This window comes from Heliangelus exortis, chromosome 11 (genome assembly GCF_036169615.1).
Source record: "Heliangelus exortis chromosome 11, bHelExo1.hap1, whole genome shotgun sequence".
Taxonomy (NCBI): domain Eukaryota; kingdom Metazoa; phylum Chordata; class Aves; order Apodiformes; family Trochilidae; genus Heliangelus; species Heliangelus exortis.
The window spans coordinates 20,886,288-20,898,325 of record NC_092432.1 but is presented as its reverse complement, the minus strand read 5'-3'; the positions used below and the strand labels follow the sequence as shown (position 1 = coordinate 20,898,325).

The 12,038-nt window shown below is 37.2% G+C and overlaps 1 protein-coding gene across 6 annotated transcripts in view; it reads left to right on the top strand.

Moving 5' to 3' along the window:
* Window positions 1–11,959, top strand: part of DMXL2 (Dmx like 2) — a 52,646-nt gene extending 40,687 nt beyond the window's left edge. For 3 of the 6 annotated variants that reach the window (XM_071755196.1, XM_071755195.1, XM_071755194.1), the window contains 14 exons: window positions 80–165; window positions 387–588; window positions 1,910–2,027; window positions 2,823–2,885; window positions 3,278–3,364; window positions 3,445–3,566; window positions 4,301–4,439; window positions 5,028–5,088; window positions 5,172–5,299; window positions 6,747–6,824; window positions 7,422–7,513; window positions 8,073–8,125; window positions 9,214–9,431; window positions 10,487–11,959. In XM_071755196.1, the coding sequence (XP_071611297.1) occupies window positions 80–165; window positions 387–588; window positions 1,910–2,027; window positions 2,823–2,885; window positions 3,278–3,364; window positions 3,445–3,566; window positions 4,301–4,439; window positions 5,028–5,088; window positions 5,172–5,299; window positions 6,747–6,824; window positions 7,422–7,513; window positions 8,073–8,125; window positions 9,214–9,431; window positions 10,487–10,705 (1,666 nt within the window). In that variant the 3' untranslated portion in view covers window positions 10,706–11,959. The remainder of the gene's footprint in view (window positions 1–79; window positions 166–386; window positions 589–1,909; window positions 2,028–2,822; window positions 2,886–3,277; window positions 3,365–3,444; window positions 3,567–4,300; window positions 4,440–5,027; window positions 5,089–5,171; window positions 5,300–6,746; window positions 6,825–7,421; window positions 7,514–8,072; window positions 8,126–9,213; window positions 9,432–10,486) is intronic. The other 3 variants (XM_071755198.1, XM_071755197.1, XR_011728096.1) reach the window with 2 other exon arrangements.
* Window positions 11,960–12,038: the final 79 nt, after the last annotated feature.

Below are 12,038 nucleotides of genomic sequence, written 5' to 3'. Positions count from 1 at the left end.
AATAATAGGAGAATAAATATTCCACAGATAACTGTGTTAATGCTGTTTTAACATAACAAAATCTATTCTGTTTATGCAGCTGGGCTCTTCTGCATCTGACAATGGTAAAATTAGTTCTGCACAACATTAAGAACTTCTTTCCCATTGCTGGTCTGGAATTTGCTGGTATGCTAAGTTCTGCTTTACAATTTAGTTTTCAGTATGAGTGGCTTTCTGTCACACTTTGTTTTTTAATTTCCGTTTTTAAATTTAGATAATTCCATACATTATTTTTTACAATTGCTAACAAGTACATTTCCTTTCAAGATTTTTTGTATGGATATGATTTTTTAAGTATACCATAATTTTTTTTTCCTAAGCCTCACTTCATTAGTATTTCTCTTTAGAGCTTCCTGTAACATCACCACTGGGCATTGCTGTAATAAAGAATTTAGAACGCTGGGAACAGATTCTTCAAGATAGAATGGACCATTTTGGAGGCCCCCCACCAGACTACATCAATACTTACCCCAGTGACACTGGTGCAGGAGCAGGACCAGCTATTCTCCGCAACAAAGCCATGCTTGAACCTGAAAACACACCATTCAAGTAAGTGGTTTTTTCTAGCAGAAACACATCCTTTGTTCATAGAAGTAATAAAGAGTATTCTTGTCAAAAGTTGAACAGCCAAATGAAGGCTGGCTAGATCTTGGTTCTAGCTTTACAGAAAGTCCCCACATCCCTTTGCTCCTTGTTATGCAGCTTTCTCCTTCAGCAACCGTTGTTTACTTTGCTGCACTTTTCACAACTGCAGCAAGAAAGAAAAATAAGGAAAGAGGGAAGCCTGGAGGACTGCAAATCAAGGGCAGTGGCTGATGCTGGAAAGACCCTGTTCAGCTTCTTTTACCATTGCTCCATAGAATCATAGAATCATAGAATCCTAGGGGTTGGAAGGGACCTCAAAGATCATCTAGTCCAACCCCCCCTGCCAGAGCAGGGCCCCCTAGAGTACATCCCCTAGGAACGTGTCCAGGTGGGTTTTGAATGTCTCCAGTGAAGGAGACTCCACAACCCCCCTGGGCAGCCTGTTCCAGGGCTCCGTCACCCTTACAGTAAAAAAATTCTTTCTGATATTCAACTTGAACCTCCTATGCTCCAATTTACACCCATTACCCCTTGTCCTATCACTGGTCACCACTGAGAAAAGCCTAACTCCATCTCCCTGACACTCACCAGTAGCAGTCATTTCCCACCCAACCTACCAACAACAAGAGTTATATGAAAGATGCAGATGTCAGGAGGAGGGAACAAAATCATACAGTCTTTGTAAAATCCTCCTGTGTTTTGACCAGTGTTATGTTGGTATCTCTACATGCAGATAGTGAACAACATTTTCAACTCAAAAACTGCTTGCTTTTCTCAGTGTACTAAAATACAACTTCAGGTTTGTTCACCATACATGATTTTGGATTTGCATAGTTGATGCTGCTCCAGGGTTTTATTAAAATAGCCCTACAAACATTCAGTGATTCTTTTGAAATATTTGTCCTCAAGTCTGAGGCAATGAATTTTACATGGCTCATATATGATCTATGTATATGAGAATTTTTTGACTACTGAAAGAAATATGGAAAGAAATTTTGTAGAGTCAGCATAATTCCAACATAAAAGCAGTTTTAGTAGAGTGCAAGTATAGATATAAATACAAGTCAGCAGATTCATCTATAGCAGTTAGAAGTTACTAACATAAAGTGGATTTTTTTAAAATGCAAGAAAAAAGTAAGATTGATATTTGCCTTGAACAAATTAGAGCTTAAATTTTGGTCATTCAGAACCTTTCTTTAGATATATATTTTATTTATTTATTTAGGTCCACCTTTAATGACACTGAATCTTTTTTCTTTTTTTTTTTCCCTTCTGTTTTATCCAGATCAAAGGATTACTCAGCTCTTCCAGCAAAAAGGCTCTGGCATTTTCTTGTGAAGCAAGAAATTCTTCAGGAGACTTTCATAAGATACATTTTCACAAAGAAAAGAAAGCAAAGTGAGGTAAACAAAGGATGTAACTTTTGAAGAAAGAACACTCAATTAAAACTGTTCCTCAGTCTCTTCAGTTTTTCTTCTAACTTTTCTTTCCATTTTTTCATTGACATTTTAATTTCCTTTCTTTCGTTAGCAGTGTTTGGATATTTTTTTAAATCAACATGACTGTCATGTTGTTGATACATGAACTAAACTGAATATTTTTAGACAAGACAACTCACCTTACATTTATAGATTTGAATACTGGCCTAATAAAGAAACAGAACATTGGTGATGGGCACAATAAGTAAACAAATTTGAGTATTCATATAATATTCTTTGGTTTTCATATTGAAAAAGAAACGAGCTGTTACTTTGTGTATATGTATATATGCATGAGTAATATATACATATAAAAATAATATTATATATCAATATATAATATGGGGCTTTACTAACTGTACCAGTTACAACTATAAGGAGTTGCAACTGAAAATTTAAACCCCCACAGAAGCACCATGGGAAATAAGTATATTATTTAATATCTTTATGAATCCCTGTAAGTATAAAGTTTGTGTGTGTATTACTCCTCCATTTATTTACTATATCATACATTTTGTGTTCATCAAGGAGTCATTACATTTTAAGTGAGTTTGTTTAGACTCCTGTCTTAGTTTCTGTGCCTTTTATAAGAAGTTAAAAGTACATTTGTCATCATTTACTGACAGAGTGGCCTTGAAAATCTAGTTTGGAATGTTTCATTCTTTTTTTATATTTGTTTGTGCATGTGTTTTGTGTTTGTGACTGTGTGATGTTATGTAGTCTGTAGAAGATCGTGTGGAGCAGGTCAAACAAAACTACGTAGCAGAAGATCACAAAAACAAGGTAGTATCCCTTCTCCCAAACCTCTAGCACATTCTTAAAAGTTCTGTGGAACTGGCTTTTCTTTCTTTAATGTGACTGACAGAAGCTCTATGTTCTGTGTAGTCTGTGTGGCAGGCTTTTAATCAGTCAATTAACTTTGGATGTCCTGATAATTGGGGTGAGTGAAGACCTTGTAAATAGTGTTGCACACACAACTTTGTGTCTCATACACTCAAATATAATTTTTGGCTTCTAGAACACCAAAGAGTATGAGAAGTCAAAGTTTAGCTTTCTAAACAATGCTGAGGCCACTGAACTTTTCTTGCATGAATTACACAGATCTTTTCACTCTGAATGTACCTTTATAAAATGGATTTTCACATTAACTGAAATTCATTATAAATGCTTTGTAGGTTGAAGCAGATCTTGGCTACCCTGGAGGAAAGGCAAAAGTCATTCACAAAGAACCAGATATGATAATGGCATTTGCAGTTCATAAGGTAAGCCTCAAATACTACAGTAAGTGTAATAAAAAGATCTTAATTATAGTTAGTATATATTTTCTGTTTGTGCTGCATAGGCAAACAGCAATGAGATCGTTGTGGCATCTACACACGATGTTCAGGAACTTGATATCTCAGCTCTGCTGGCTGCTCAGTCCTTCGTGTGGACTGGTGAAGAGTATGACAAAGAGTCTAAAAGGTAAATTGGTTTCTTTGTGGCTTGGTTTACATTGGGGAAAGGTGAGTCTGCATATAGAATACCTGTGTAAGCCCCTACCCCAAAAAGTTACTTACCTTTCTTCAGCAGGTATCAGATTGCTTTACAAAGAAGTGAGGGAAGGCAAAAGAAGATTACTCTCTTTGCTTTACAAGTGGAGAGAAACTAAGGTTTTGAAAAGTTTGAGTATCTTGGGCGTGTCTGCACTGCACAGTGAAGTGAAACCCCGTGAGGTACAAGCTCATAATGGAAGTGCTGCCTTCAAAACATTGCAGTTCATCATTGCAATGCTGAGGCCAGTTATGGCAGCTGATGCAGCTGGATAATGCAACAGCCTCATTTACTGGCTCCTCCTTTCTTGTGCTGAGAAGTGTCAATATATCAGCAGCAAGCACTCATCTGTACCATACTCCACTGTGCAGAATAGACATAGGTACAGATACACAGGTTGGGAATATTCCCAAAATATTCTTCTCAAGTGAGGTTATATTCTCAACATCTTCTCTACCACAGTTGGGATCATCTGTTGAGGTAAACACCAATAGCTTTGGAGCACATGGAAAGTGTCTGTACAATAAAAGGGCAAGAATTACCAGTTTATAGTCTCGTAATTACTTCCTCTGCCCACTGCCATTAGGCTCTTGATAAGGAGGGACAAACAGCATTGGTAGCATTGGAACACTTGTTTAAAACAGAACACTGCTGTTCTTTTACAGTTCTGATGATGTTGACTTCCGTGGTTCTACCACAACCCTGACTCAGACAGCTGCCCCACCTTTTGGGGTGAACCAGATACACCCATCTCCATCTATGCCATGGTTAGGCAGTGGTCAGACTCTCACTGGAGCTGGTGTGGTAAGTACTGTTGTTGCCTGAAGCTCAGGAGGCTTATTTTTTGAGCATAGTCTTTAGTAGAGATCATACTGTTAACTCAGTGTTGGCATAAGAGACCTACAATGACCAAGACCTACCCCAAAAAAAGGTCAAAGTAAGCATTTTCCCCTGTATTGTGGCACAGAATTATTGTGACAGAAAATAATGGGACTATCAGGTTTTTCTCTTTCTTATGGGAACTTTGAGGTGTATGACCTGGAGTTTCTAGAGACAAAACAAAACAAACATAGCCAACCAAAACCACCACCAGTCCCAAATTTTATATTCTTGCAGTTGGACTAATACCAAAAGCAGACACTTAAGTGCTTAAGTTCATGTGCTTAAAAGTTATGTGCATGTAGAAGATAACATTAATACTATTTGAACTTTAGTATCTAAAAAAGCTGTCATAAACAGGCTTTAATTAATATACTGCAACTAAACATAATTAGATGCAAATAATGTTAGCTTAGCAGGCTATTATTAAATGGGGGACACTCTCCATGTAGTAAACAAAATTGAAAAGTGTTTCTTTTTTTCAACATTAATTTTTTTTTCTTTTATATGAAGCTTATTAAAAGAAATCTGGATAATGTCAAGAGAATGGCTTCACATCCAGTCCACCAATACTGTAAGTGACTCACACTCATCAGTAGAAAGCAGAAAATTTGTATAATCCTGTAGTATTAATGAACATCTGCCTCTTAATCTTAGACCTTACAGGAGCACAAGATGGTAGTGTTCGAATGTTTGAGTGGACAAGGCCCCAGCAACTGGTTTGCTTCCGGCAGGCTGGGAATGCCAGGGTTACAAGAATGTATTTTTATTCCCAGGGCAACAAGGCAAGTACAATATTTAAAATGTTTCTTTTTTTTTTTTCTTAACTCATAAGGAAACACTTGGTTGTGCAGTGACCTCTAAAACAGTTTTAACTGGTGACACACAAAGCTGTTAAGATGTCCTAACATGATGGCATAAGAAGTATCAGACCATTCTGTTTGGCTGCATAAGGAAGCTCTGTAATAAACACTGACTCTTAACCTCCTTTGTCTTCTGTCAGCTTCACACTGCTCTCCTGCATCCCAATTGCTGTATTTTCAGACTACTTTTTCTCCCTGTTCCAAAATGTGTTCCCATGTCACGGTGACCTTTTTAAATTAATAAAATTAGCTTACTTACCTTGTAGAAGCAAACTTGTTTCAACCTAGGCAGGGGTCTTCAAGAAGTGCTTCACACTTTGTGTTCTGTCCAAGACAAAGAGGTATGTGGAGGAGAGATCTGCAATACAGCCTGTACAGCTGAAGTGTACTCCAGGAGTGTGGAGAGCAGGAAGAAAGTACAGAGTGGACAAAGAAAGAGACTGGGAGGAATAGCCACCTCTTCAGCTTTCTGTGTTTCCTATTCTGCCTGCATTTTACTGACAAATTCTTTAACTTCTTTAAAAAGTTAATTAAAGGAGTTTGGGCATCATTGTAAGGCAGCTACAAAAAAGGAAAACCTTAATGTTTTGAAATAGCTGGAAATACAAGGTGTCTCCCAGCATGCCTATTTCCAGCTAGCATAAACTTTTAAACTTTTTTTTTTTAAATACTTGTTATTCTGGTTTGGGGTATTGCAATCGTAATATCAACTAGAAATCAATTTTAAGATCAATTTTAAGTAACATCCTTAGATATACACCTGGTCACCCTTATTTCACATGGAGGTTACTCAGGCAGGACTCATAAACCTAACTAAGTGGAGAAAATACGAAAAATAATTCTAAATATTTTCAAAAACGTTTTGTAAACTAATTACAGGTATGGAATATACATTATTAATTGTTAAATATTTCAGTAGCAAGTATAACTCATTTTACCATTTATGATGTAGTACAGTTCTTCCATAGTTATTCTTACTATGATTTTATGGTATGCTGTCAGTCATCTGACTTTATTAAGCATTTTCAAATAAAGTCTTAGAGTAATTATACTTCTGTAAGGCTTTAGCATTTAAAATTAGGATTTGAAAGCTAAGCTTCTGCAGGTAAAAAGCCTCCATTTCCAAATAAGAATTAAGCATGTACAAGAACATCAAACACTAAATAATCATTAAACAATTAGCACTGAACTCCATTGGCTTCTAACTACTTTTTTTTGTACCTGACAGCTGTTGTTATTGCTTAATGTGCAGGCAATTGTTTGGTGCTTTAGGTGAGTTCTTTCCTGAAGTCAGCTATTTCTGTCATGAAGGTTATAAGCATCCAGTATTCAATACAATATGCTAATCAGTGCTGTTTGTTCCTTGCAGTGTGGTGTTGCAGATGGTGAAGGATTCCTAAGTATTTGGCAAGTAAACCAAGCCACCTCAAACCCGAAGCCCTATCTCGTAAGTAAACAGATATTTTTATTTTTGTGTTTTTCTTCTTATATAGAAAGGTTGAGTCTTTGAGACTTCAGCTGGGCCAAAAGCCTGAGAGTTCCATGGAGACATTTTTTATCTCACTGCTTTTCAATTTGCATACATTGCCAAAACAACTGTATAGTTTCAGTGGTACATCATTGGTAAACTAATTGTACAATAACCATAAGCAGCAGTGTAGTTACTTCAGTATTACCCCTGATTAAATTAAAAATCAGAGCTGACAGTAATGAATGTACAGCCCCAAGACTTAGTAAAAACTCTTCAGTTCCTTTCACCACTGCTTAGTATATGAATACAGTGCTTAATTTGAAATTCAGTCTCTTTTGACACTCCATATTGTGGATTTGTTATAGCTCCTTTGTTTTATACTGATTATGATACTGGATTTTTAATCCATTGCTTCATTCTCTGAGGTTTCACACTGCACTGTCCGCCAGTTCTTAGACTTTGTTTAAAAGACTGCTTGTGTTATGCTGCCAGCAATATCAGATTGATAGTAAATTATGATGCAGAATACAACTGGTTAGATGGCATCTTTTTTGTTTGTTTTGTTTTTAATAGAATTGGCAGTGCCACAGTAAGACCACAAGTGACTTTGCATTTCTAACCTCTTCAAGTCTTCTTGCTACATCGGGACAGTCCAATGACAACAGGTGTGTTTACAGAAACCAGGAGGAATTTCACCAGAGCTCCCTCTGCATCTCCATTAACTTCCTGGCTCTTGTGCTTTAATGTATAGCTGATGTTTTAAAGCTCAGTGTTCTAAAGCTTTCTTACAGCTTGCACAGGCCAGATTATTTCTTTGAACATCATCCCTCCAGTTGCATGTTTCCCAAATTTAGTTTTTGGGAGGAGTGGTCAACAGTTAACCAGTTTTTCAGTGTGTGTTCCCAACGAAACTGGTTTGATGTAATGCTGTTGCTGGGGGGAGGAATACATTTAGCAAGGCAAGGTCATTATTTTTCTCTGAAAAGGACAGCTTTTGTAATGCCATCCTGCAGCCTAGGATTAGTAAACATCTTAAAAGCAAAAAGTATGGTTCTACTAAGAGAAAGAAATAATTAAAGTTATCCAGTGCCTGCAGAGAGTCAAGGGCTCCTTGTTCAGGTGTACTCTCTAGCTTTGACACAAAATGTGAACACTTTGAGTCATGTCACCCCATGAATCACTGAGCACCAGGCCATAATGATTTTTTTTTTCCTCCCCCTTCAGAAACGTGTGCCTCTGGGACACTTTGGTTTCACCTAGTAACAGACTTATACATGGTAAGTCCTGCAGTGAAAATTCAACTTCTGCTTCTGTTTGACTGGGGCAGTGCAGCATGTTTGTGCACTTGGGGCAAAGGGAACAGTTCCCACTGGGGAGCTGGTCTGTGTTACACACTTATGTGTGCACCAGGACTGGTTCCATAGAGAGTCCTGACATGATGTTCATCTGCTCTGTATAGTAAAGTATGAAGAAAGAATGTCATGCATGAAGCTTGTTTTGTGACAGGATTAATAAAACCTGAAATATTTAATTACAGTCATGAAAAAAAACCCCTAACAGCTGACTAATTAAGGCTGCATTATTGAACTGTGTATGCAGCCTTTCACTTAAACTGGCACTTAATAAATATATCCAGTACTCTGTAGGCCATAGTAAAAGCAATTCCTCCTTTCTGCTGTCTTCCTTCCTCTTGACTTCAGTATTAGGACTGTATTCTTAAAAAAATGTTTTGGTCTATTTGACCAAGTTCAGTAATGTCATCCTTACCTAATTAACTAAAGCAAAATTCTGTTATGTTGCTCTATGAAAGCAAAAGCCATACAAATCCAAATATGTATCTTGGGCTTTTAAACAAGTAAATTCAGCCACCATAATCACCTGCAAGCAGCTGCAGTATTTGAATAAGCAATAGATGCATTCTGAGATTTGAATTTTAAAACAGATTGCACAGACCAGCTTCATTTTAAAGAAACTGAGTCATGGCTTCTGTGAAAAATAGATTAGGAAATGAGGTTATAATAATATATATCTACAAGGTAAATATTTATTTTAGTTAACTATAATATTTGTTTAACTCAGGAATGTAATTGCATTTAGTATGGTGAATTTTGCATTTTCTCTATTATTGAAACTCAGGCACGTGCCTAAAATAAACCAGACAGCTTATCAGGCTTCCTTGTGCTTTAGATATATATCCCTTCTGAGGGCAAACAGCTGTCAGCTGGTAGGATATTACTCATATGAAAGAAGGTATCTGTCCAGTCAGAAAATATTCAGATAAACAATTTATAGAAGGAATGCATTTTAAGATCAAAAGCTACTTACAGTTTCAAATCCATTAAATTCTGACATCCTCCTTCTTCAGCCTTCACTTGTCACGATCACGGGGCCACAGTTCTCCAGTATGCACCTAAACATCAGCTGCTAATTTCTGGAGGTAGGAAGGGACACGTCTGCATCTTTGACATCAGACAGAGACAAACCCTTTACACCTTCCAAGCACATGAATCAGCTATTAAGGCCCTTGCAGTGGATCATTCTGAGGACTATTTTGTTACAGGCTCAGCAGAAGGTAACATGAAGGTAAGGCATTAGAGGAGCTGAGTTATACAGCAGAGTATTTAGCTGAAGCACTGTATTGATACATGTTGATCAGCATGCTGTAATTAGCCAGATGAACGTGGTAACAAAGCAAAAACAAACCCCCAAAAACCCAAACCTACATTTGATATACAGGATGCTTGCCCAGCATTTGTAACATAAACTTAAGTATAGTATTATCCTTCTAAAGCAAGCAGATTTTGTTATCCACTAAAGAAGATAAAACAGTCTCTAAAGTTGTGTGACTGAATTTTAAGTGGATGAAGCAAAGTGCATGATTCTGAAACATTAGTGTTATTTTTCCCTTTTAAAAATGTTCTGGTTTTGCTTTGGATATTTCTTTTCATAACTCAGAGGGTACTCATTAATTTCATCATGTAAGGTTCTGTTTTTTCTGTTGATGCTGTAGCCCCAGACAGTTTCTGAGATGTCATAGCAAGAAGCAAACAACAACAAAGCTCCACAAAACAGCAATAAGTCCCTGTTTCAAAGGGTGTATTTTCCTGAGTACTATAAGAAGGAAATAACACAGTAAAGAGAAAATGAAAATAGAGTTTCTTTCCTTTTAGTTGGACTGCACACTGTTTAATGGGTGCTCTCTGTGTGCTGCACACTTTGTTCTTGATGAGGGCTCCTCCAGCCACAGACAGAACAGGCAGCCTACTTACTCTCTGCAGCAGAGAAGCAATTACAGCTGCTGGAAAGCTGACAGTGGTCATCTTGGATAAAAATGCAACCTGTCCCATTTCTGCAGCTTTCACAGGGCAAAACTGTGAGGGGCATCACTGAACAGGTAGCACTGGGCAGCTCTGGCCTGGTGAGTAAGCAGCTGGTCCACATTAAGGTAGTCTGCTGACTTGCCTCATGCTTCATCAGAACCCTCAAGACTCCTGAACATGTTCTAATTGTTGTTAAGAGACAGCAAAAAAATAACCTTTGTTTCACTGAATAGGATTTAGAGCAGGCCAGGAATGTGCAACATGAGGGGAAAAAATTCAAATCATAATTTTAATCTTGTCGTTTTTCTTTTGATGCAGGTGTGGAGTCTGACTGGCTATAACGTAATTCATTCATTTAAAAATGAACATGCTAAGCAGTCCATTTTCAGAAATATTGGTTCTGGTGTCACCCAGGTTGAAACTCTGCAAGGCAATCGTATCTTCTCCTGTGGAGCAGATGGCACTCTGAAAATGAGGGTTCTTCCCAATGTTTTCAATGTACCTTCAGACATTTTTGACATTCTGTACATGAGCTAGTCCTGGTTTATAGACTGTCCCTTTAGGTAGGCAAAAGCTCAGTGGTGAGCACTGTGGAAAGGAAACATTCCACTTCCTTTCAAAGCAGTTACTGCAGCATTAAACATTATGGGGCAGAAGGTTAAAAACCCCAACTTTTACAACAGGTATATTTTAAGTATGCTTGTAAGGATCACTGGGCTGGAAATGCATGTACTGTATTGTGAAAGCAAAGAATTAAACCCAGAGCAGTCATTCACTGGTGGGGTTATTACTCAGTAACCCACAAGCTGCATTTATTGAGTATGTTGTAATGACCCTGACAGCTGTCAGTCACTTAACAAGCACTGTGGCTCTACAAGTCAGTAACCATTTCTGATGTGATTCTGATTATTTTAAATCCAGTTTCCCCACTAAGCGAAGCATGTGTACAACTTTCCATTGTAAAATAGTTTAGTTTTAGTTAAGTGTACTCAGTGTGTTTGATTTTTGCAAGAAAATGTAATGGATGCAAATGCCGTGGAACATGTGCACTCGAGAACGTACTGTGAGATGTATCATTTTCTGCTGAGATTCTTTTCCCAGTTAGTGTCAAGACATAGCTGATACTGTAACTTGCACATCAGCATATTTAAATGCAGTATTTTTTTTAATTTGCACACTATTTTCCTTTCTTTCGAGCAGCTATGTTTTCTACTGGAGTTTGGCCTTTACTTTAGGAATGTATTGTAAGCACTTAATGTTTGTAGTGAAGACATCCCTGATTCTAGTCAGCTTTCAGTTTGGAAATACATTTGTCCAGAAAATACTTCGTTAAATGAAGCTGTTAAGAGAATCCCAATGGAACGTATAGTGCCACATTTCAGATGAATGTCAGGCTTTATGTGGCCAGCTAGTAAATAGTGGATAAAACTGGTAATTAAATGACTACCACAGTATATTGTATAAACTATGCAGAGTTCAATATTGTTTGCTTGTAATATAATCAGCTACTGTCATCAGATGTATTTTTATGTTGCAAAAAAAAGAACATGTTCTTAAGAGACTGGAACAGATGTCTGCATATTTAAATGTTAACAAACTGTCTTATTCCTCCAATGAAAATTTTGATGTCTGTGCTGTACTGTAAAATATACTAGAATAAAAAGCACCTTTAACCAAAGGTGATTTTAAATTGCAGGCTGTGAAGTATGGGAAGTATGAAAAGAAAGAAGAGTAAATGTTATTGTTAAATGTTTCCTTTGTAAGTTAAATAAATTACTTTTATTTCATGGACCAGTCCGTTCCAGAATCCTTCCTTGTATTTAAATGATTTAACTAAACCTCCAGTAGATTGAGTAGATAATCCCTGAGC